General features: G+C 39.1%; 1 protein-coding gene across 1 annotated transcript in view; it reads right to left on the minus strand.

Annotated features, from left to right (window-relative positions):
* LOC137834263 (uncharacterized) overlaps positions 1–6,676 on the minus strand; it is a 30,089-nt gene extending 23,413 nt beyond the window's left edge. Inside the window, 2 exon segments of the mRNA XM_090302918.1 lie at positions 5,803–6,199; positions 6,535–6,676. Coding sequence (XP_090159044.1) covers positions 5,803–6,199; positions 6,535–6,676 — 539 coding nt within the window.
* Positions 6,677–22,562: the final 15,886 nt, after the last annotated feature.

Here is a 22,562-nt window from a genome sequence, read left to right on the forward strand (position 1 = left end):
GGTTGTTGATAGTAAACATTGATTCTAAGACTTTCTTCCCCTAGAGACTCATTATCTTTGGAGTGAGATGCATGAGTATGTGACTTTTTTGAATTTTGAGACTTCTCTTCCTTCGCTCTAGTCAATTCATTGATTTTTGACTCATTCTCCAATTGTCTATATGAAATTAATTGAACGTCCTTTGCAAGTTGTTTCAAAAGAGATTTTATGGACTTCACATCACTTTCAATAGACTTAGAGGAGTGAGAAGACATGACTAAAACTTTGTGTATAGAAATGTTTCACTTTAAGAAAGATGAGGAAAGCTAATGAAGGTAGTTTTCCAGGTAAGAGAGGTGAGTCACAATGGACTACTTAAATACCAAGTCTTTGCCTTAGCCAAAAACTATCCCTCATGATCTTCACACAAATCTTTCTTTAGGTAAATCACTTAAAACACAATGAGGATGTAGAAATCAAATTTTATGCAAAAAAAACAATGCAAGCTATCTAGCAACTAAAGCAAATTATCAAAGCTTTAAACAAGGCTAAACAAAAGCAATTAAGCGAAACTAAACAAAAGCAATTGGCGTAATTAAAGCAATTAACAAATGCTAAGCTTAGTGGTTTGTTGATGGATCAAGGCCCTCCTAAGAGGTGTGGCTGCCTTGGAGGTGAATGAGAGTAGGGAAATTGAGGGAGGTTCGGCCAGCCCCCTTTGGAAGGTGAAGGTATTGAAGATTAAGACCTAAATCTTAGGCAAGGGAGTAAAGTATGGCTCAAGTTTGCCAGCATAACAATACTCAATTTAATCTTGAAATTACATGAGGTAGGCTCCTCCTTTTATAGCCTAAGGAGGACCATAAATGGTAAGCTAAATGAGGAGCAAATGTAAGATAAATGAGATGCAAATGAGAAGCACATGGAGCACATGACACATGGGAGCACATGGCCTCCTAACCTTCACATGGCCAGTCCTAGATTAGTGGTAGGTTCTAGAAAACCGTAACTAATCTAGGTTAACCCTTTCTTAATCCTAATTTGCAGAATTTAAACAAAGGTTCACAAGGCTATGCTATTTGCACCCCAATTAAAACTAAGTTACACTTGTTGGGCCTTCTTGGACATCAACTCTCTTGGTCCTAGACGCTTCTTGTGGGTCCTAGACACTTCTTGTGGGTGCCCTCTATGCAAGGTTGGTCCTAGACGCTCTCTTGGTTGCCTTTCATGCAAGGTTGGTCCTAGACGCTCTTTTGGGTGTTGGGGCCTCTTCCATCAGAATTGAAGAGAGAAAATATAATTCAAATGAAATATATACACATTCAATCAAATGTTAGAATTTTCTTTGCCGCAAGCTACTAAACTCCTTACAAGATTTAAATGATACAACTATTTTATATGATTAAACAAATTCTGTTGTCGATGTCGTTCTTAGTATCATACACGTACAACTACGCAAATCTTTTCTTCTAGTTATGAAAATGCCAAAAAAAAACTTCTAATTGAGATAATTTTGACCATGAAAATGAAATATTGGAAGAACTTTTAATTATTTTTCTGGTGATCAATCTTTTCAGATATATAAGTAATAGAAAGCATTGAATTGAAAAGTTATATTATTTAAAGAGTATTTATTGACTCTTGTCATAATTTTTCCTATGGAGTAAATATTAGGGGAGACCAAACGATAACATGTTGAAAAAAATGAACCTATAAAGGGAAATGAAATTTTTATGTACATAACAGGATAACCCTTACTTTATAATTCTCCATATATTTGAAAGTAATTTCTATAAAGAAAATCTTACAAGTCAGAAGAATTATTATCTTTAACTTGTAACTATAACATAAAGTCTTATTTACTTTTTCAATGGAATGATATAATTGTTTCCCTTCCTTATTCTTAAAATCATCTACTTGTAAAATAAAACCAATAATAATTGTTTAAGATATATTATTTAATAGAATGATTATAAAATTATAAAATCAATCATATATATATATATTATAAAGTTGAATATAATACCGTATAACTTTATACAATTTTATATAATATTACATATTACATAATTCACATTTTTGTTGTTTTAAGTGTTCATAAAAAACGGGAAGAACGAGAAGGAGAGCTGCTGAAATACAAATCTGTTTGTTGTCACTTGGACCACTTAGGTGCTTTAAAGCTGCAACAAAGCTAAGGTGATAATTGAATTTGTGACCCTAACTGTTATAAACAAACAAACAACTGATCCAGTGAAGTTCTTTTTGGTATAGTTTTGTATATTCCAATTTTGTTATTTTGATTTTAAAATTTTGTAGTTACTTTATTAAATAATATATTTTGAAATAATTTTATAAAAGAAGATTTTTAAGATAGAAGATCAGTCATAAGAGTACGTTGTAATATAATTGATTATATTACGTGATATAGGTTAGGTTAGACCGAAGGGTCGAGTTGAAAGGTTAAATATAAAAATATAAATAAATAAAATTATAATTGGTTAGTGTAACAAAGTCCATAATAATAGAGTTCAAATTAATAGGTGTGTGTTTAAAAAATATTAAGTACACAAAGAAAAGCCAAAATAGTTTTTGGATCCAATAAGAGAACATTATAAATATGTCATCAATTTAAGAGGTATTGATACAAACTAAGTAGCTATGAAGATGACCAATGAAGCAAAAAACAAAGCATATGGTGAATAGTCATCTCAACGAACAATTCATAACCCCACCAAGGATCACATGGACCTCACCAGAGGATCTGAGCATAAACCAGCACACCAATTATTCTTCCTTTTGGTCTTCTTATACGATACAAATATGTTGTAAATAATTTGGGCTATCTTTAAGGGTCCAAATAGCAAATATATGGTAGAATAAGGTACCTTTAACATAATAGGGGGTGTAGTTAGCATCTTAGCTTGTTCCTAGCCCTTTAGGAAGGGATTTTGACCTAGTTTCTAGAAGGACAAGCCTAGGATGCGGATTTGACTTAGTCAAACCCTAAGGTTGCCCTTTTTTTAGTGTTTTCCATCCTACCCTTCATACTTGTTCTCCAAGGCTCTTTCACATATAAATTGGAGGCCCACCTCATTGTATTTTACAAGTTGAATTTGAATGAAGTAAAGAAACTTTGCACAAATTGTGTGAGCTCTTAGTGAGGCATATGTCCTCTTAGGTTTGAGGTCTTATCTTGAGTGATTGGGAAGCTCTCAAGTGGCGGCCAACACACTCATCTTGGAGCACATCACCCTCCAAGTGGCGTGACATTTCTCACCCATCATCATAAGTTTTCTCATTCCATTTCTCCATTCCATTCTATATGTTTGTCTCTTAGTTTCTTTTCTTTGTTGCTCTTGGGTTTCGCTCATAATCATGAGTATGGTGCATCATTTGGGAGGTCGTGACCACCATTGATGTTAACCTTGTGCCCATTTTCAATTCCGCAATTGCATCTCATTCTCACCATATCTTGTTTTTCGTCTTTACCTTTGTGAAGTGAACATTCACACTTACTTAACCATTTATTTTAAGTTCGTGTGCAGTGAGAATCTTCCTTAGGTCCTCACCTTTAATTGTTAAAATCTCAATCTTAAGTAAAAGTGTCACCATAAATGAAAATATCTAAAAATCAACTCACATCACGTGGTATCAGAGCTTTGGTTTTTGGGTTTATCTTGTTTAGAGTTTATTGACACTTTACTTTCTTGCATCCTTAATTCCTTGTCTTTACATTCAAGTACCTTTAAATTCTTGTCTTTACTTTCAAGCACTTTTAATTTCAGCCTTTACTTTCTAGCTTTTAAATTCGGCATTTACCTTAATCAATAACATGGTTTCACTTTTTGAATGATCCTTTATGTCTTCTTTTGTTATTGCCTCTTTGTCTTGAGTCATATGTTCTTTAGTGTTCTAGGAGTTCTTATGTTTTTGCCTCTACTTACTTGCTTTTAATTGTGAAAGTTTATAAGTAATTATTAGAAACTTGTTTTAGAAGTAGATTAAGTTCCAAACAAAAGATTTCAAGTGATCAATTATTTTGAATCTCAAACTTTTTGTGAAAATTGGAGTTATATGAAAATATGAATGGTAAAAAACTATGGACATTTCATTCCCACAATCCAAGAACAAGTATAAAAAAAAAAGAGAAAAGGGAATTTGCACAAGCTATTTTGTGTTCCAATCTTTCAAAGAGCAATATTTTCAAAATTTTAGGTTCATCTTGATTGGCAAATTGATTTCAACCTTTGTGGAATTTTTATCCTTTTGCTTTGAAAAATTTCAAAAGAAAGTTTCATTGTTAAAAGTTTAGTAAGTATCTTAGAGTCTTTTTGTGTGCCTTTTTCTTGCTTGTCTTCCTTTTCAAGTTTTGTCATAATCTCTTTTCATAAATTTGGTTTAGCTTTCTTGTTTTGAGATTTTCTTGATTGTCTTTTCAAATTTCTTAAGTTTTGTTTTGGTTCTTTGAGATCAAGTCTGTTTCCCTTTGTCATCTTTCACTTGAGATATTTTCAACACTAAGATAGACTTTTTGTTGAGAGGATAAAATTCTTTTTGAATGTGTATTGACCAGTGCTCGGTTCTCGGTAGTATTTTCGTATGCTCGGTTCTTTTGTACCACGAGAGGCCTGCTCGGTTCTTTTACACCATGAGGGACCTGCTCGGTGCTTGGGCCTAAGCAAACCTGGGCCAACGACCTTGGTCAGGTTCGGCCTAGATCGCATGATGAGTACACAAAGTAATTTCAATGATGCACCCCTTAAAAGATATATTTGGGTGGTAGATATAATTTTGTTATTATTGTTAATATGTGGCAATATTTTCCTTGTTATGTATCTTTTGCATGTTTCTGTTACATATCTGTTACACATGGCTAGTTGCTATTAGCCCTAGTAATATAGGGAAACGCTTGGGTAACAGAAAGTGGGCCTGCGGATAGCACCTGAAGATCATTGGTGCCCGTGGCTGGTGGTTTTCTGTTACCAATAAAAGTTTAATGTAATTATTTTCAGTTAAGATTCGCTGAGCTCAAGGGAGAGTGCTTTGCATGTTGCATGAGCAGTGATAAAAAGGAGAATAAGTCTCTAGGAAAAGGTACGTTGTTTTTTGCACATCTTACTAAACTGTTACTTTTCGGTGAGCCCTAGCTGACTTGATCGTCGGAGTGTCATCAACAGGTAGGGCGCCCTCTGTCCCAACGGAGTCATACTAGAAGCAACTAAGAGAGATGTTGAAGAATGTGCTTTCATCCTAGGTCAAGTGGCAATGCAGTCAACCGACAAGAACATTTGGCGCCCACCGTATCCCATCCACACTTTGTTCAAACTCGTAGACGGAGATGAGGAACGCAAGGCAAGTACCATTGGTGAAAGAAGGTACAGGCGAGGCCCCCACTTTGCAGCAACTTATGGAGACCATCAGGGCCCTCCAAGAAGCCAATGAATAATCTAGACAGGAGCAAGAGAAATTACGAGAAGAGCTGCACAAAACCAACGAGGATCTGCGACATGATTGACGTATCCCGGGACAACGTGAGACGAACCCGCCTGAGAGAGACTGCCCCGAGCCTTTCTCGCGGGCCATCATGGACGATGCATTATGTAGCGCCCAAGATTGCTTTCACACGGGTGGAAGATCCCGAGAGTCACCTCACTGCGTTCAATGCCCCTCATTAAACTTTCGCCTTCTCTAGCGAACAGGTCGGACTGAGGGATCCATGGTGAGACGGTGACACAGGAAGACAGGGTCTATCCCGAGCATGTCAGAGGCAGACCACGCGAAAGCGTCAAGGTGCCTTGGCACAAGGATCTTCCAAGTTTGAACGTCTTACCACCGATCTCTCTTTCCACTATGTCTCCGGCGGGCTCGGGTCGTTCCTCCCGGGCGATCTCTACACGGGTGATCCCTTCTTCCCTTGGAGGCTGGGTTGTAACAGCGAACACCCCTATCTTCGTCTTGAGGTTGTTTTCGTAGCACTTCTTAACCTGTTTCTGGTCAGACTTAATGGTGATCACTACACCCTCAAGGGACGACAACTTCATCTTCATGTGCCTTGTAGAGGCAACTGCTCCAATCATGTTTAAAGTTGGCTTACCTAATAGTATATTGTAAGTCGATGGAGCATTAACAATGAGATACTTGATGTTGGTAGTGCGCGAGGTCGTGTCGTCCGTGAATGTCGTCCTCAACTCTATATGCCCACGAACCTCCACCTGGTCCCCTGCAAAACCATACAAACATACGGTGTAGGGCCTTAGCTAGTCCGTGGACAGTTGTAACTTGTTGAAGGTCGTCCAGAACATCACATTGGCTGAACTCCCTTGGTCCACGAGGACGCGATGTACCTTCCTTCCTACAGTGACTAGCGAGATCACTACCGGGTCATTTTCATGAGGTATGACATCCTGGAGGTCGGCTTTGGTGAAGACGAGGTCGACATCAGGGGTCTGGTCTACCTGTTGTACCTCCACAGCCATCACATCTCGTGCGTACTTTTTTGCTAGGAGGCGGTGCATCCTCCCCCTGAGAATCTTCCTGAGATTGTGTTTACCTCACCGTGAATAGGCACCTCGTGCCCCTGATCTGCCCCTACGGTTACCAACGCCTGATCGTCCTGTGGCTCTTGAAGATAATCCTTCAAGAAGTCGTTCTGTACTAGCTCATCTAGCTGGTGTGCCAGGGCATATGTAATGGCCATTTGCTTGGTGAAACTCACACCAGCCGTTCTTGTTGGGCCCCATCTTCCTGTCGGTCTTTGCGGGCACCTTGAGTCTCGCTGTTATGTTCGGGATAGCAATCAACTCCTTGAGTTCTACTCGAAAATTGTGCTTCAGGGTGGGTCCCTTCGTGTGTGTACCCCCGCCCTTGGCTGTTCGTAGGGTTTTCCCGCTCCTTTCTTTTCTGTTGCCGCCTTGTGCAGCCTCATGGGCTGTGGTCGTGTTGCTGCTCGAGGTCGGATGGGACCGACCAGACCACGTTTCTCCATTACTCGATCATCTGCGGCGATGTGCGCCAACGCCCGACGTCTGATCTTGGTGAACGTCTTCGGCTAGAACCTTAACAGTGACTTGCTGAAGGGTCCCGGTAACATTCCCTTGACGAAGGCATGCACCGTCGTGGCCTCATTTGTGGGTTTCAATCTTACCACCTGGACCCCAAACCTGTTCAGATACTCCTTTAGAGACTCTCTCTGGTACTGCTTAATGTCAAAGAGATCGTACGAAAATCGAATGGGGCCCTATTGACGAGGTATTGTTCTCTGAACAGCGTCGCAAATTGGTCGAAAGTGGTGATATGTCCGTCTGTGAGGCTGACAAACCAATCTAGTGTCGTGTTCGGCAGTGTACTCATAAGCAGTTTGCAGTACGCAACATCGGACCCTCTAGTGAGCATCATCTGCGTGTGGAACGTTGTGAGATGGGCCTCTAATTCCTTGATGCCTGTAAAGGTGACTTTTGGGCCCAGAGATTTGGTGGGTAATGGCGTATCCATGATTTCCTGGAGAATAGCATGGGACGCGCCCTAGGTGGCATAGAGGGGGGCACGTTCATCCGTCGCACAACTTGTTGCAAGCCCTTGCGCAGTTCTTCATTGGCTCTGCGCAACTTTTTGTTGTCCGCTCGTGACACGGAAATTTCAACCCTAGACACTGCTACTTCTGCTTGGAGGGCACGCATTGTCTCCAAGATCTGTTGTGTGGTTACGTTGTCCCCTTCGGGGGCACAACTCCTGCGGGTCCAGCAGTTCCTTGCCTCGTACTCCTCATGGTAAAGAACTCTTAACCACGATTGTGAGTGGAACCTTATTTTAACGGGCCCCACGGTGGGCGCCAAATGTTCCTATCGGTTGACGCGCTCTGCCGGTTGACTCGAACGACAGCCTTTGGCCCTTCTATCTCCGTCTGAGAATGGTGCTTCCTTGATAAAGAAATCTCTCACCTGCAAAGACAAAGGGGCGCCTTGATGGCCGTTTGCACTCCGACGCTCAAGTCAGTATTAGGGCAAAGAAACACCAAGTGTATAAAGTAGTTTCAGTCTAAAAAACTGTGTACCTTGCTAGGGTTCTTAGCATCCTTTATATAGGCTGAAACAAGGGTTTACCTTTGTGATGTTACCCTTATCTAGGGTTCCTTGGAAAGTGTCCCTACACCGCTATTTAGGTAATCTTAGCGTATTTGGCGCATAGAACCTTCCTCAACTGGAGTGCAATGAATAACAGAGTGGTCGCTTCTTGTGCACCTAATCTCTAGCGCCATCTGCTTTGTGGGTGCCCTAAGTATCCACGTGCCATGCATGCAACTTTCTCTGGTAACCCTAACCCCGAATGGGCCTTAACGCTTCCCATGATTATTCATACGTGTTGCGCCTTCATGCGCTATACACACCACGTGCATGGATCCCTCGTGACTTAGGCTTCTTGCACATCTTATGTCTTAACTGTTAACTTGACATAACTCTATGGCCCACTGTACGTGGCCCTCTATAACCTTCAGACCACCGATGTCCGATATCGATCTCCAACACTTGGGCTTAGCATACCAATATCCAAAGACTAACCAACCCCCTGATAGGTGTGTTTGGGGCCCACCTCATGTGGCCCCCTTCCATTACCAAGCATCGGTGTGCGATGCCTGAGGTTAGTCTTTGGGTCAATGACCGAGGACTGGTCGGGACAGGGGGTGATTTTTTTTTGAATGATTTTCGCAAGTATTGAAGGTAGAGTGAAAGGCTAGGAAGAATTAATCAATGGAGAAACTATTCAGCCAAATAAAAAACTGATTTTAAGCTTGATGCAGAATTTCAACCTGTTGTTTTTACGAAATAACCGGTTGTTTTTATCAGTAGTTTTATCAAAACAAATTTAAAGCAATTTAAAGAGTGTAAGGATAGAGAGAATCACAGAGAATGTTTATATTGGTTCACTCAACACCTGAGCTACATCCAATCCTCATAAACCACTGAATCACTGTGTAATCAATCACATATTACAAACTTACACAACCACAAAGAGTTGACTTTGAATCCCACAAAGCCCACTCACCCTCTTTGCAACACCACACACCTCAAGCCAGAATCCCACTAACTTTACAGGATTTCACACTCCAAGAATGTTGATCTTGATCCCCTCAAGAACACACAATACTTCTTGGAACATTAGTACAGAAATACAATTATTAAGGAGGAAGGGAATAGAAAACACCTTGGTAAATCACAAGATCAAAGATCAGAATACAAGACCCAATCCTATTCCACACACTTGAGATGATCCAAAGCTCTTTCAAAACTGTTTTTGACTGATCTCTTTTTCTTTGTTAATGCATAGGAGCGTAAAAACCACCTTTTTTATCTTACAATCAAATGGTTAAAATAGTTTACAACAAAAGCCTGTAGTTGGAATCATTCAAAACAGAAAAACCACCTAACAACATTTTGTTAAGGTTTTCAGCAAAATAGTCGGTTGATTTTTCGAAATAACCGATTGAATGTTTTTTTACAACATTCAAAATCACTAAGTGTCAAATAACCCGTTGTTTCGAAATTTTAACCTGTTAAAATTTGTTTTACAGAAAAGGCAAAGACAAAGCTTTTCCAAATCAGTTTGAAATCTACTAAGTGTCAAACAACCTCTTAAAACGAAATTTCAACCTGTTCAAATTTGTTTGATAGCAAAGGCAAAGACAAAGCTTAAAATCCACTGTGTCAAACAACCTGTTAAATCAAAATTTCAACTTGTTGAAATTTTACTTCCTTTTAGAAAATCCATCTTTTCAAAATGTTAAAGATTCAATAGAGCTTGGATCAACTTAAGGAGTGAATTAACAAGTTTCAAACAACTAGAGACACACACACACAACTACAACAAGTTCTTCAAGCTTTCTACTAGGATTTGGAGACATCAAAGCATCTTGTTAAACAATTACAACGTCGCAACTATCTCCCAGGGGGGAAAGGTAGCCGAAGTCTTGGAAACCGAGCTCAGTCACCAACCTCGACCAGGACCAGCCGGCGACGTCGAAGAAAGGTAGATCGAAGGAAAGTTGTTCAAGCTCGATGCCTTTATGGGGAAGGAGCTGCAGCACCAGATAGTCGGGGTGATAGCTAGACACCTGAATGCGTTTGCATGGACTTCAGCCGACATGCACGAGATAGATCCCGATTTCTTGTGCCATAGGCTTACTATGGACAACAGGGTTCGGCCAGTGGTCCAAAGAAGGAGAAAGTTCAACAAGAAAGGCGCCTGGTTATCAAGACCGAGTCGCAAAACTTGTTGAACGTCGGTCATATCAGGGAGATTCTATACCCCGAATGGATGGCAAATGTGGTGTTTGTCCGAAAGATCAACGACAAATGGAGAATGTGCGTGGATTTCACAGACCTTGTTGAAGATGGATGCTGCTCCTTCAAGTCATTGTGTTTGATGAAGAATTGTGTGTTCTGCTTTGAAGATTGTATTTGTATTTGGATAGTCTTATGTATAGGTTACAGTCTATTTAAAGTGAGATTTTTGCCCTGTGACCCACCTCTTAACCCTTATCAAGATGATAAGATCAAGCACAACGTTTTCTAAAATGTTTTTCTCATGATTTTCCAAAATATGCTTTACTGCATAGAAAATGAATTTGTTTTGTCTCAAATGAATAGATTTTTTTTTTAACTTGATGCCCTGTTCTTTTAAAAGTTTTGATAACTTTGTTGTGTGCATAAAGTATCTTGGCTCATCTTGTTATGCTATTAAAACAACTGAGTTGCATCTGTTTTAAATCTCTCTTTGTGTTTATGAAAATAAATCTATTCATTATAACTTCAATCTGTTCTTTTTATAATTGATTTTTAAATTGTTTTTTAAAAAATCTGTTATAAATCATTTCTTATATAAAGAGAGTTATTTTCTCACTAAAGGGTGTGTTGAGAAAATGTGTAAAAACTGAGATTGAGAGTTTTCAGAGAATGAGCATGTGTTCTTGAAAGAGTTTTTTGAAAAGAAAAAGTGTGCTCGTTCTTGTTTTTTGTTCAAAGCTTGGTTGGAGGTGTTGTCACTATTTTGGGCAATATGTTCTACTGGTCTAGTCAGAATGTTGCACTATCTTTCCAAGTGTATTTCTTTCATCATTCGTTTCTTTGTAAAGTGTGATTGTAAAATTCTTCTTGATAGGGTTTCTTGAAGAGTTGTGTGTGCTGAAATAGAGTTTTTCTTGAAGAGTTGTGTGCTGGAATAGAGTTTTCTAGCTAGGTATGCCTAGTTCTTGTAGGGTTCAAGAACATTAGGTGTTGTAATTGGTGCGTACTATTTTTAGTGGATTTCACCTTGGTAAAGGTGAGACTAGATGTAGCTCATTTGATTGAACCAGTATAATCTTATGGTGTTCAATCTTTCTTAATCTTTGCACTCATCTACTACTTTATTTGCTAATCTATCAGAAAATAAACTTGTTCAATTAAAATTGAATCTGTTCATTCTGGGTCTGTTCATACTGTTCTTGTTTTCTGATTAGTCAATCTGAATAAAATCTGGGAAACTTATTTGAATTCAATTGAAGCACATTGTTTTGCAAAAACCCAGTATGATCTTGTAACTAAGAACATCATAACTTCTGCATTGATAATGGATGAATTCTTCATAATATCTTAGTGCAATTCGGCTAAAGAGATGTGAGAGGTTTTGGAAGTTACTCATGAAGGCACGAATGATGTGAAGAGATCAAGAAAACACTCACTCATTCAAAAATATGAACTTTTCAGGATGCAACCTGAAGAAAACATTGTTGATGTACAGAAGAGGTTTACCCACATTGTAAATCATCTTACTGGACTAGGAAAGGTGTTTGACAAAGAAGAGCTCAATATAAAGGTGCTGAAGTGTCTTGATAGGAGTTGGCAACCCAAAGTGACTGCTATATAAGAAAACAAAGATCTGTCAAAGCTGTCCACTGCTGCATTGTTTGGAAAATTAATGGAGCATGAGCTAGAGCTTAAAAGGCTTAAAGAGCAAGAAATAGTGGAAAGAAAAACTAAAGGACTTGGATTAAAAACAAGTGTACAGAATGATAGTAGTGAGGAAGCAGAGAATTTTGAACATGATGAAACACTAAGCCTGCTTACAAAAAGGTTTAGCAGATTCCTAAAAAAGAAAGGTAGAGATAGGACTCAACAAAAAAGGAGGTATCATAAACTGAATGAATTAAATTCTTCTAACTATACTTGTTTTGGTTGTGGTAAAACAGGTCACATAAAGAGTGATTGTCCAAACAATCAAATGAAAGAAAAACAAACCAACAAGAAGGTTGAAAGAAGTAAGGGGACAAGAGCCTATATCTCTTGGGAAGAAAATGAAGTATCCTCAACAAGCAGCTCCTCAACATAAAGTGAAGAAACAAATATGTGTTTCATGATGAAATATGAAGGATCAATATCTGATCCGTTTAGTTATTTCTCTATGGAATCTGAAAATTATGATCAATTGTTTGTTGCCTTTAAAGAAACTCATAATGAGGCAAATAGGCTGGCTGTTATTTGCTCTAAATTGCAAAATGTAAATAATGTTCTTGCACCTAAGGTAAAATCTCTTGAGGAGGAACTGCAGAAAGCTAAACCTGATCTTGTATGCCTTGAATTGACATGTTTGCATGCTTCTATAAAGACTTGTGAAAACTGTAAAATGCTGGAAAAACAAGTTGAGTATTTGCTGAAAACTTTATCTAACTTCACTAAGGGAAGAGATAATCTTGAAACTCTTTTAGGGTCATAAAATGTTGTTTTCAACAAAAATGGAATTGGATATAATCCAGGAAAGAGAAACAATGTTAACAAGCTATCAAGTTTCTTTGTTCCTTATAAAACCAGTTTTTCCTCTTTCAACAGTGGTAAAAAGGTATATCCTGTTACTTGTTTTTATTGTATGAAATCTAGACATACTTCTAGAACATGTATTGCTAGAAAATACCTTGTTTCTAAAAGCTTAGCCAAATGGCTTCCAAAGGAAAGGTATTAATCACTGCTGGACCCTAGACTAAAAGGGGTACCATATGTATTATTCTGTGTTTTGTTTTGCAGAAAAACAGCAAGAGGAATCAGTGGTATTTGGACAATGGATGTTCAAAGCATATGATTGGTGACCTAATTAAGTTCACTAGCTTAAAACTCAAGGCAAAGGGACATGTCACTTATGGGGACAATAACCTTGGAAGGATCCTAGGAAGAGGAACTATTGGAACTGGAAGTTCAACCACCATTGAAAATGTTTTATATGTGGAAGGACTAAGACATAGTCTTCTAAGTATCATTCAATTGTGTGACAAAGGGTACAAGTTAAACTTCAAATCAAATGGGTGCACAATCTCACATGAGTCTTCTGGTAAGGTTCTGTTTACAGGTAAAAGAGTAAACAACATATATTTCTTGGGTATCTTGGAAACTGATTCTGAAAATGAATGTCTTTTGTCAAAAAGTGATGAGTCTTGGTTGTGGCACATAAGGTTAGCTCACATTCATACAAATCACTTGAATAAATTGAAATCCAAGGATCTTGTTTCTGGTTTGCCTAATATAAAATTTCAGGATAAATGACTATGTGATGCATGTGTGAAAGGTAAGCAAATCATAACTTCTCTTAAATCAAAAAACATGGTATCTACTAAGAAACCTTTGGATGTGCTACATATGGACTTGTTTGGACATTCTAGAATTGCTAGCCTTGCTGGAAATCTCTATGCATTGGTGATTGTTTATGATTATTCTAGAATTGCTAGTCTTACTGGAAATCTCTTTCTTGATTATAAAAATGATGCTTATAAGGCTTTTAAGAAATTGGCAAAAGTTCTGCAAAATGAAAATGGTTTTGTGTAAAATTTATTTGTAGTGATCATGGGGGTGAATTTCAAAATGCTAAGTATGAAAGGTTTTGTGAGAAACATGGGATATCACATAGTTTTTCAGCCCCTAGGACTCCCCAACATAATGGTGTTTCTGAGAGGAAAAATATATCACTAGAAGAACTTGCTAGAACTATGTTGAATGAATCTAAGCTACCTAAATACTTCTGGGTAGATGGAGTTGATGAAGCTGGACCAAAAGTTAATCAAACCATGTACAAGGTTTTAATAGGTTCTCTTATTTATCTAATTGCAAGCAGACCAGACATTATGTTCGCTGTTTATCTTTGTGCTAGATTTCAGTCCTACCCCAAGGAATCACATCTCTAAGCTGCAAAGAGGAACCTAAAATATCTAAAAGGCACAATATCCATGGGCTTATGGTATCCCTCACACTCTCTTATTCATTTAGTAGGTTATTCTGACTCTGATTTTGCAGGTTGCAAATTAGATAGGAAGAGTACAAGTGGAACATGTTGTTGAACAAGATGCTTTGATGTCTCCAAATCCTAGTGGAAAGCGTGAAGACCTTGCTGCTGCTGTGTGTGTGTGTCTAGTTGTTTGAAACTTGTTAATTCACTCCTTAAGTTGATCCAAACTCAATTGAATCTTCAACTTTTTGAAAAGATGGATTTTCTAAAAGGAAGTGAGATTTCAACAGGTTGAAATTTTGATTTAATAGGTTGTTTGACACTTAGTAGATTTCAAACTAATTTGGAAAAGCTTTGTCTTTGCCTTTGCTGTCAAACAAATTTTAACAGGTTAAAATTTTGGAACAACAGGTTATTTGACACTTGGTGATTTTGAATGTTGTCAAATAACATTCAATCGGTTATTTCGAAATCAACCAGCTGTTTTGCTGAAATCCTTAACAGAATGTAGTTAGGTGGTTTTTCTGTTTTAAATGATTCCAACAGCTTTTTGGCTTTTGTTGTAAACTGTTTTAACCATTTGATTGAAAGATAAAAAAGGTGGTTTTTACGCTCCTATGCATTAACAAAGAAAAAGAGATCAGTCAAAAACAGTTTTGAAAGAGCTTTGGATCATCTCAAGTGTGTGGAATAGGATTGGGTCTTGTATTCTGATCTTTGATCTTGTGATTTACCAAGGTGTTTTCTATTCCCTTCCTTCTTAATAATTGTATTTTTGTACTGCTGTTTCCGAGAAGTGTTGTGTGTTCTTGAGGGGATCAAGATCAACATTCTTGGAGTGTGAAATCCTGTAAAGTCAGTGGGATTCTGGCTTGAGGTGTGCGGTGTTGCAAAGAGGGTGAGTGGGATTTGTGGGATTCAAAGTCACCTCTTTGTGGTTCTGTAAATTGTAATATGTGATTGATTACATAGTGAATTCTCAGTGGTTTCTGAGGACTGGATGTAGCTCAGGTGTTGAGTGAACCAGTATAAACATTCTGTGTGAATCTTTCTATACTTACACTCTTTAAATTGCTTTAAATCTGTTTTGATAAAACTGCTGATAAAAACAACCGATTATTTCGTAAAACAACAGGTTGAATTTCTGCATCAAGCATAAAATCAGTTTTGTATTTGGCTGAACAGATTTTCCTTTGATTAATTCTTCATAGCCTTTCACTCTACCTTCAATACTTGCGAAAATCTTTCCAAAACAATTTACCCCCCTCTTGTTTTAGCCCTATAATTCTAACACATGTCACTTACTTGGATCAAACCTCATTTCATGGCATAGTAAAAAGCAAGCATGTGTAGCTTTATCCACTGCTGAAGCTGAATATATAGTTGTTGGTAGGTGTTGTGCACAAATTCTATGGATCAAACAACAGCTTGAAGATTTTGGATTAAGGATTAGCAAAGTTCCTCTTCTGTGTGACAACACAAGTTCCATTAACTTGACAAAGAATCAAGTCCGACACTCAAGGACAAAGCATATTGAAATAAGACACCACTTCATTCGTGATCATATAACCAATGAAGACTATGAAATCAAGTTTGTTTCCACAGAGAGACAACTTGCTGATATCTTCACCAAACCTTTATCAAAGGACAGGTTCTATTCTCTAAGAAATGAATTGGGAATTCTTGATATGCATGCTTTATCTTAATTGTGTCTTCTTTTTTATTTGTCTATTTGATGAGACAAATAGGGGGAGAAGTGTTATTGGGAGCTGTAATGTTCTTAATTGTGTTAAACTGCTTTAAATTTTGAAGTTTTAAAACTGTTGTTTTTTGGTTTACAAAATTTTAACCGATTATCTAGCGAAATAACCGGTTGTTCTTATACAACTCTGCTTATTTGAAATCTGATGTATGGCGCATATCTGTTTTTGGACTAGATTATTCTGTGTTTGTTCAGTGAATGCAAGATTCAACAGATTCTAAATGTTCCTGCCGGTTGACTCGATTGCCTTCGTACGTCTCGCGATACTTCCACGCCCGATTCTCTGTGCCTTCATTCGTGCCTTTCTCTCGATCTAACACCTGAAATCACAAAGACAAAGGGTGCCCTAGAGGCCATTTGCACTCCGACGCTCAAGTCAATCTTAGGGCTAGGAAACACCAAAACTGTTAAGCGTAAAAGCTCTATGTAAACACTGTGTGTGAAGTTGCGCAAGTGAATAGCGTACCTTGTTAGGTTTATTACTACCCTTTATATAGTTTAGGGTCTCCATTGTTTCCACTACCCAAATTAGGGTTTCTGAGGGTGTGCACTAGCGTCGCTAATACCCATTCTTTGAGCTACCTAGCGCGTAAGGCTCCCTAATTGGAGTGCAACCTCTGACGGGATGACCACCTGGGTGCCAACTCGTGCACCTGATCTCTGGGGTCTCCCGTCCTGGGAGTGTCCTAGCTACTCACATGCCATGCGTGCAGCTTCACCCCTAGAACGTGACCCTTATAGGTCGTATCTTTTCCAGTGGCTTTTTACTTGTGTTACGCCTGAACGCGTTATCAACACCACACGCATAGACTCTCATGACCAAGGCTTCTCCCTAACTGATAAATGGTGTGTGGTCTGGGATCCACCTCTCGTGGCCTAGCGTACCTTTTGATGGTTTGGGTGCTCAATAAGAGTTTGAGTGTATGCATCGTGACCCTAAATATTTGGTGCATATTTTCAAAGATTCTCTGCACAAATTCAGAGCATAAAATCTTCATGCATATCCACTCATAACTGCCATATCAATCCATTTATTCTGCTATAAATCTGTGTAAATACTTGCTACCCACATTGGCCATTCTCTTTCTATTCTCACCATTTGAAATCAAGAAAAGAATTCAGGTTCAAACATGGCTTCGTCTTCAAGACAAAAATAGAAAAGCAAGGGAAAGCAAACCACTTCTCAAGGAGTACTAGAAGGTTGGTTTGCTGGAAATGAAGAAGGCATCAATGCCTACATTCATGAGACAAGCAGGAAGCAGATCAACACACCCAAGGTGCTGGATTTCAACTGGCTGAAATCTGAAAAATTGGTAGAAACAAGGGCTGTGTTGAAGCACCAGAAATTGAAAAAGATGCTGGAATTAACGGGTAATGTCTATCCTGACTTGGTTAAGGTGTTTTATACTAACCTCACATTGGATGGGAAGAATGTTGTCTCTTATGTGAAAGGAATTAAGATGAAGATCACAAGTGAGGTGTGGAACTCTGTGGCTGGAATAAAATATGTCGGACTGAAAGTAGGGAAGGGAAATACCAGTGGAATTTCAGAATTCAACAAGCTGCAATATTATAAGAGTTGCATGAGGAATCCTACAGAGAGTATAAACAGGTTTCATGCAGAGCATTTGAACCTCACTCCACGTCTAGTTGCATACATCATAGCATGGCAACTAATTCCAAGAGGGACAAACCATGCTGTCTTACATGAAGAGGATCTCATTCTCCTATATTGCATCATGAACCAGATTAAGGTAAACTGGGTGTTCATTGTCAATGAACACATGCTCAAGTCAAAAAGGTTGGCTGATTACAGATTTCCCTATGCTATTCTTGTTTCCAAATTAATTGATTACTTTGGTATTGATGTTACAAATGAGAGAAATGACCCTATCAAAGCTGTAAGTGAGATTGATACTTCAACTCTCACCAAAATGGGGTTTCACAAAATTGAAAACAAGTGGGTGGTTCTCAAGGAGAAGGACTCTCAAGCAGAACATGAGGATGAGGATGAAGCTGTTCCTATGGATGATGACTCACCTGCTGCCCAATCTGAACATGAGGAAGTTGCTGCAAATGCCACAGTTGCCTATCAAGGTCCAGAATACCGTGGAGAACCAATGTCTATGTTTGAGAGGCAAGTGCTGTATCGTCTTGATGTCATGTCTGCAGAACAAAGAGCACACTTTGAGACTACTCAAGCAAGGTTTCAACACCTTGATGATCAGATTGAAGGGGTTCAGGCACAACTTGCAGAGCTTTACTACAAGGATCAGTAGTTTTCTGCTTTTAATGCTTTCTTTATCAGTTTTCAAGTTTCTGTAATGCTGAACAATTTGGTTTTCTGTTTCTGAACTATTATGATTATGGTTTCTGCTTTATATCCCTTTATTCGCTATGCTTATATGCTGTTTGATGAATCCAAAGGGGGAGAAAAATAGCTCACCATGCTAGGTGAAGCTAGCTGAAACAGGGAGTTAATTCTGCACCTTTAAACCAATTCTGCATGTTATGCAATGTTGCTGTTTTTTTTTCTGGTTTAAAATCTGGTGCAGTGCAGGTACTTAAAGCAACAAAGCTATGAGGTTAGCTATGGGGATTTGTCTCCATCAAACAGGGGGAGATTATTGAAGATGGTTGCTGCCCCTTCAAGATTGTGTTTGATGAAGACTTATATGTAGTGTTTGATGAAGACTTATATGTACATTTCATTTGTATTTTGCTTTGCTTTAAGTATGTCTTAGGTAGTGCTTAGAGGTTGTCTAAGAGTGAGCTTTTTGCTGAGTAACTCACCTCATAACCACTGGCCATGTGATAAGAACAAGCATAAGTTTTCTTAAACTGTTTTTCACATGTTTTACACAAAAACACGTTTACTGCATAAAAATAAATCTGTTCTTTTCTGAATAAACAGATTCATTTTTTTCACTGATGCCTTGGCTAAGTCTTGTAAAAATTAGATTTTGTGCATCAGGTATTTTGACTAAGTCTTCTTCTTTTCAAAACGATTGAGTTTTAAATAGTTAAACTTTCTCTGTTTTCGTTTTGAAAAATAAATCTGTTCATCTGTAAATGAATAGATTCTTTTTGCCTCTGGTGCCATGTCAAACTTAAACGTTTTTCAGTTTTATCTCAGCACCAGAATGGTTGACTAAGTCTCCTCACTTAACAAATTCTCTAACTGCTTTTGAAAATAAATCTGTTCATTTTATTTTCAATCTGTTCATTTTATAACAGCTTTAACTGTTTTTCAAAAATCTGTTATAAGTTGGCTTTCTATAAAATGCAAACTTGTTTCTGAGATTAATAACAATTCATACATTTGCAAAAAAAACAAGTTTTGACAGCAGAGAGTTAAGTGTTTACAAAGGATTAGCATTTGTTCTTCAAAGATTTCGAAAATCACAAAGTGCTTGTTCTTGGTTTGGTTCAAAAGCTTGGTGTGAGGTGCAGCTACTGTTCTAGCAATCTTGCCTACTGGTTTAAGGCAGACCTGTGTATCCTCAATCAGGTGTAGTCGTTTCACATCTCTTTCTTGTAATAGTTTGGTTGAACACTCTTCTTGATAGGTGTTCTTGAAGAGTGGGTGTGTGTATGCTGAAATAGGTTTTTACAGCAAGAGTACCTAAGTTCTTGTAGGTTTCAAGAACAGTGGGAATTGTACTTGGTTGTACTGTGTGTTAGTGATTTCCACCTGTTGTTGGTGAAGACTGGATGTAGCTCAGTTGAGTGAACCAGTATAATATCTTGTGTTCATTCTCTCTCACTCTCTGCAATTTCGTTTCTGCACAATTGATAAAACAGCAAAGAAATAAATCTGTTCAATTGAAAATAAATCTGTTCTTTCTGGGCACTGTGCATACTGTTCTTGATTTCTGAAAAAGGTGTTTGAATCTGATAAGAACATATATAATCTGCTAAAAACCATTGGAACAGATTGACTGTGATAGGCTGCTCAAGAAACTGTCAATGCTATTAATTGAACCTTAAACAAATTGCTTAAAGTTGAAGCTTGCTGTTCTGTGATTCATTGTTCTTAATTTCTAGAAAATTGCTTGACATCAAGAAGAACACTCATAGTCTGTTAAAAGCCACTGGAACAGCTTGTTTGCAAAGGTCACTCAATTAATTAGCATGCTATCAATTGAACCTTAATCACTTGCTTGAAATTGAAGCTTGCTGTTTTGTGTTTCACTGTTTTTCAAATCTGATATTTGTGTGTGTGCTGCTGGAAATTCTCACTGCATAATCTTGTGATTAACCTTGTTGAATTAAAAGCTTTTCAAACAAAAACAGTGCTGAAATAAATCTGTTCATTTTCACATAAATCGATTTATTTTCTGTAAAACTGTGTTAAACACTGTTTCTGCGAGAAAGTTTTAAAAGGTCAATTCACCCCCCCTCTTGAACTTTGACACTATTAAACCCAACATGCCCGACCACTCCTCGACCCTCCGGGCGTACTGTCTGCAAAGCGCTGGCCCATGCCGCTTGTGGGGCACGGCTTACGTGGCCCCACATCTACTAGCGGTCAATGACACCGAGGACTGGTCGATACACAAGCCCCCCAGTCTCGAGGTGTAACTTTGTTCAGCGAAGAGACTAAGTTCTTGCGTGTAATGACTGACCTCCCTATCCGCAAGGTTTTGCAAAAACCTGACATAGCAAGGCTTTTGGTGCGATGGTCGGTTGAGCTATCCAAGTTCGATACTCAGTACGAGCCCAGAGGCCCAATCAAGGGCCAGGTATACGCTGATTTCGTAGTTGAATTGTCGTCTAAGGGCCTAAACCCGGACCCTAAAGACTTTCAGTGGATATTGTCGATAGATGGTTCTTCCAATCAACAGGGCAGCGGAGCTGGGGTCATCTTAGAAGGACCCAGCAGCCTACTAATTGAATAATCTTTGAAATTTGCATTTAAAGCCAGTAACAATCAAGTCAAGTACGAAGCGTTGATAGCCGGAATGTTGTTGGCCCAAGAGTTGGGAGCTTAGAACTTGGTGGTGAAGAGCGACTCATTACTCAACACCGAGCAGGTTACGGGCCAATATCAGGCCAAGGACCCACAGTTAGCGGCGTACCTTAGATACGTCACGTTGTTGAAAGACGCCTTTGCCGAATTCGAACTGGTGCACGTTCTAAGAGAGCAGAACTTCCGAGCAGATCTCCTGGCTAAGCTAGGCAGCTTGGGAAAAGGGAACAGGCTAAGACCGGTGATCCAAGAAACGTTGAAAAACCCTAGGACGGTGGAAGAGGAGCCGATCAGAGAAGTCTTGCTAATAAACACCCAGGAAGGGAGGAGCTCAGGAAACGTTAAAGGTACCATGGGTAGGAGCATGCGAGGTGCTCGGGGAGGAGGTGGTGACTGTCTCCTCGGGGAGAACTTCTAACACTTGAATCACCCCTTACCAGCGCTATCTGGCTTACGACCTACTTCTTGATGAACCCACATAGGCAAAAGCGGTAAAAAGAAATTCAGAGAAATACACGATGATAGATGGTAATCTGTTTTGCCACGGGTACACTCACCCTGTTCTTATTTGAAATTGCGACGAACAATGCTCCCGTGTGATGAGCGAGCTGCATGAGGGCTTTTGTGGAAGCCATGTTGGGGGCCGAGCGCTGGTGTTAAAAATCATACGCGATGGGTATTATTGGCCAACGATGAAAGAAGACTGCCAGAAACACGCCGACTGGCACCACGCACCAGTAGAAGAGTTGTGGTCAGTTTACAGTCCATGGCCATTCCATACCTGGGAATAGACATTTTAGGACCTTTCCCTCTCATCATACGACAAATGAAGTACCTTGTGGTGGCCATCGAGTACTTCATCAAGTGGATTGAAGCCGAGCCTGTCGCCCAAATCACCGCACAGAAAGTACAACACTTTGTATGGAAGAACATAGTATGTCGCTTTGGGGTTCCCTAACATCTGGTGTCAGATAACGGAACACAATTCGCAAGTCAGCAGCTAGGCAAGTTATGCTCGGAACTTGGCATAAAACAAATATTTGCCTTGGTAGAGCATCCCCAAACAAATGGGCAGGTGGAATCAGCCAATAGGGTCTTGCTCAGAGGCTTGAAAAGAAGGTTAGAGAAATCTAAAGGAGCTTGGGCGGAGGAGGTTCTCCAGATTCTTTGGGCTTATCACACCACGCCTCAATCCAGCACCAAAGAAACATCGTTCAGTTTGGTGTATGGAACAGACGCTATGATTCCCGTTGAAATTCACGAGAGCTCTCCCCGGTTCCAGAACTTTGTCTTTGAAGAGTCTGATGAGGGGAGGAGAATGAACTTGGATTTGCTAGAGGAAGTCCGCGAACAGGTGCGTATAAAATCAGAAGCATTGAAAAGAAGAGTCGAGCTGAGACAAAGAACCAAGGTCAAACCTCGGCAGTTCTAGGTATCCGACTTGGTAATGCGGAAAGCTCATCCCTACTAATTGGAGGATAAGTTGTCTCCAAAATGGATAGGGTCGTTTCGTGTGGTAGAAGTGCTCGGGAATGGTGCATACAGGTTAGAAACCTTGGAGGGAGGACCCATCCTCCGAACGTGGAATGCTACTAATCTCAAATTTTATTT

Source organism: Phaseolus vulgaris, chromosome 5 (genome assembly GCF_051622355.1).
Source record: "Phaseolus vulgaris cultivar YP4 chromosome 5, ASM5162235v1, whole genome shotgun sequence".
NCBI lineage: Eukaryota > Viridiplantae > Streptophyta > Magnoliopsida > Fabales > Fabaceae > Phaseolus > Phaseolus vulgaris.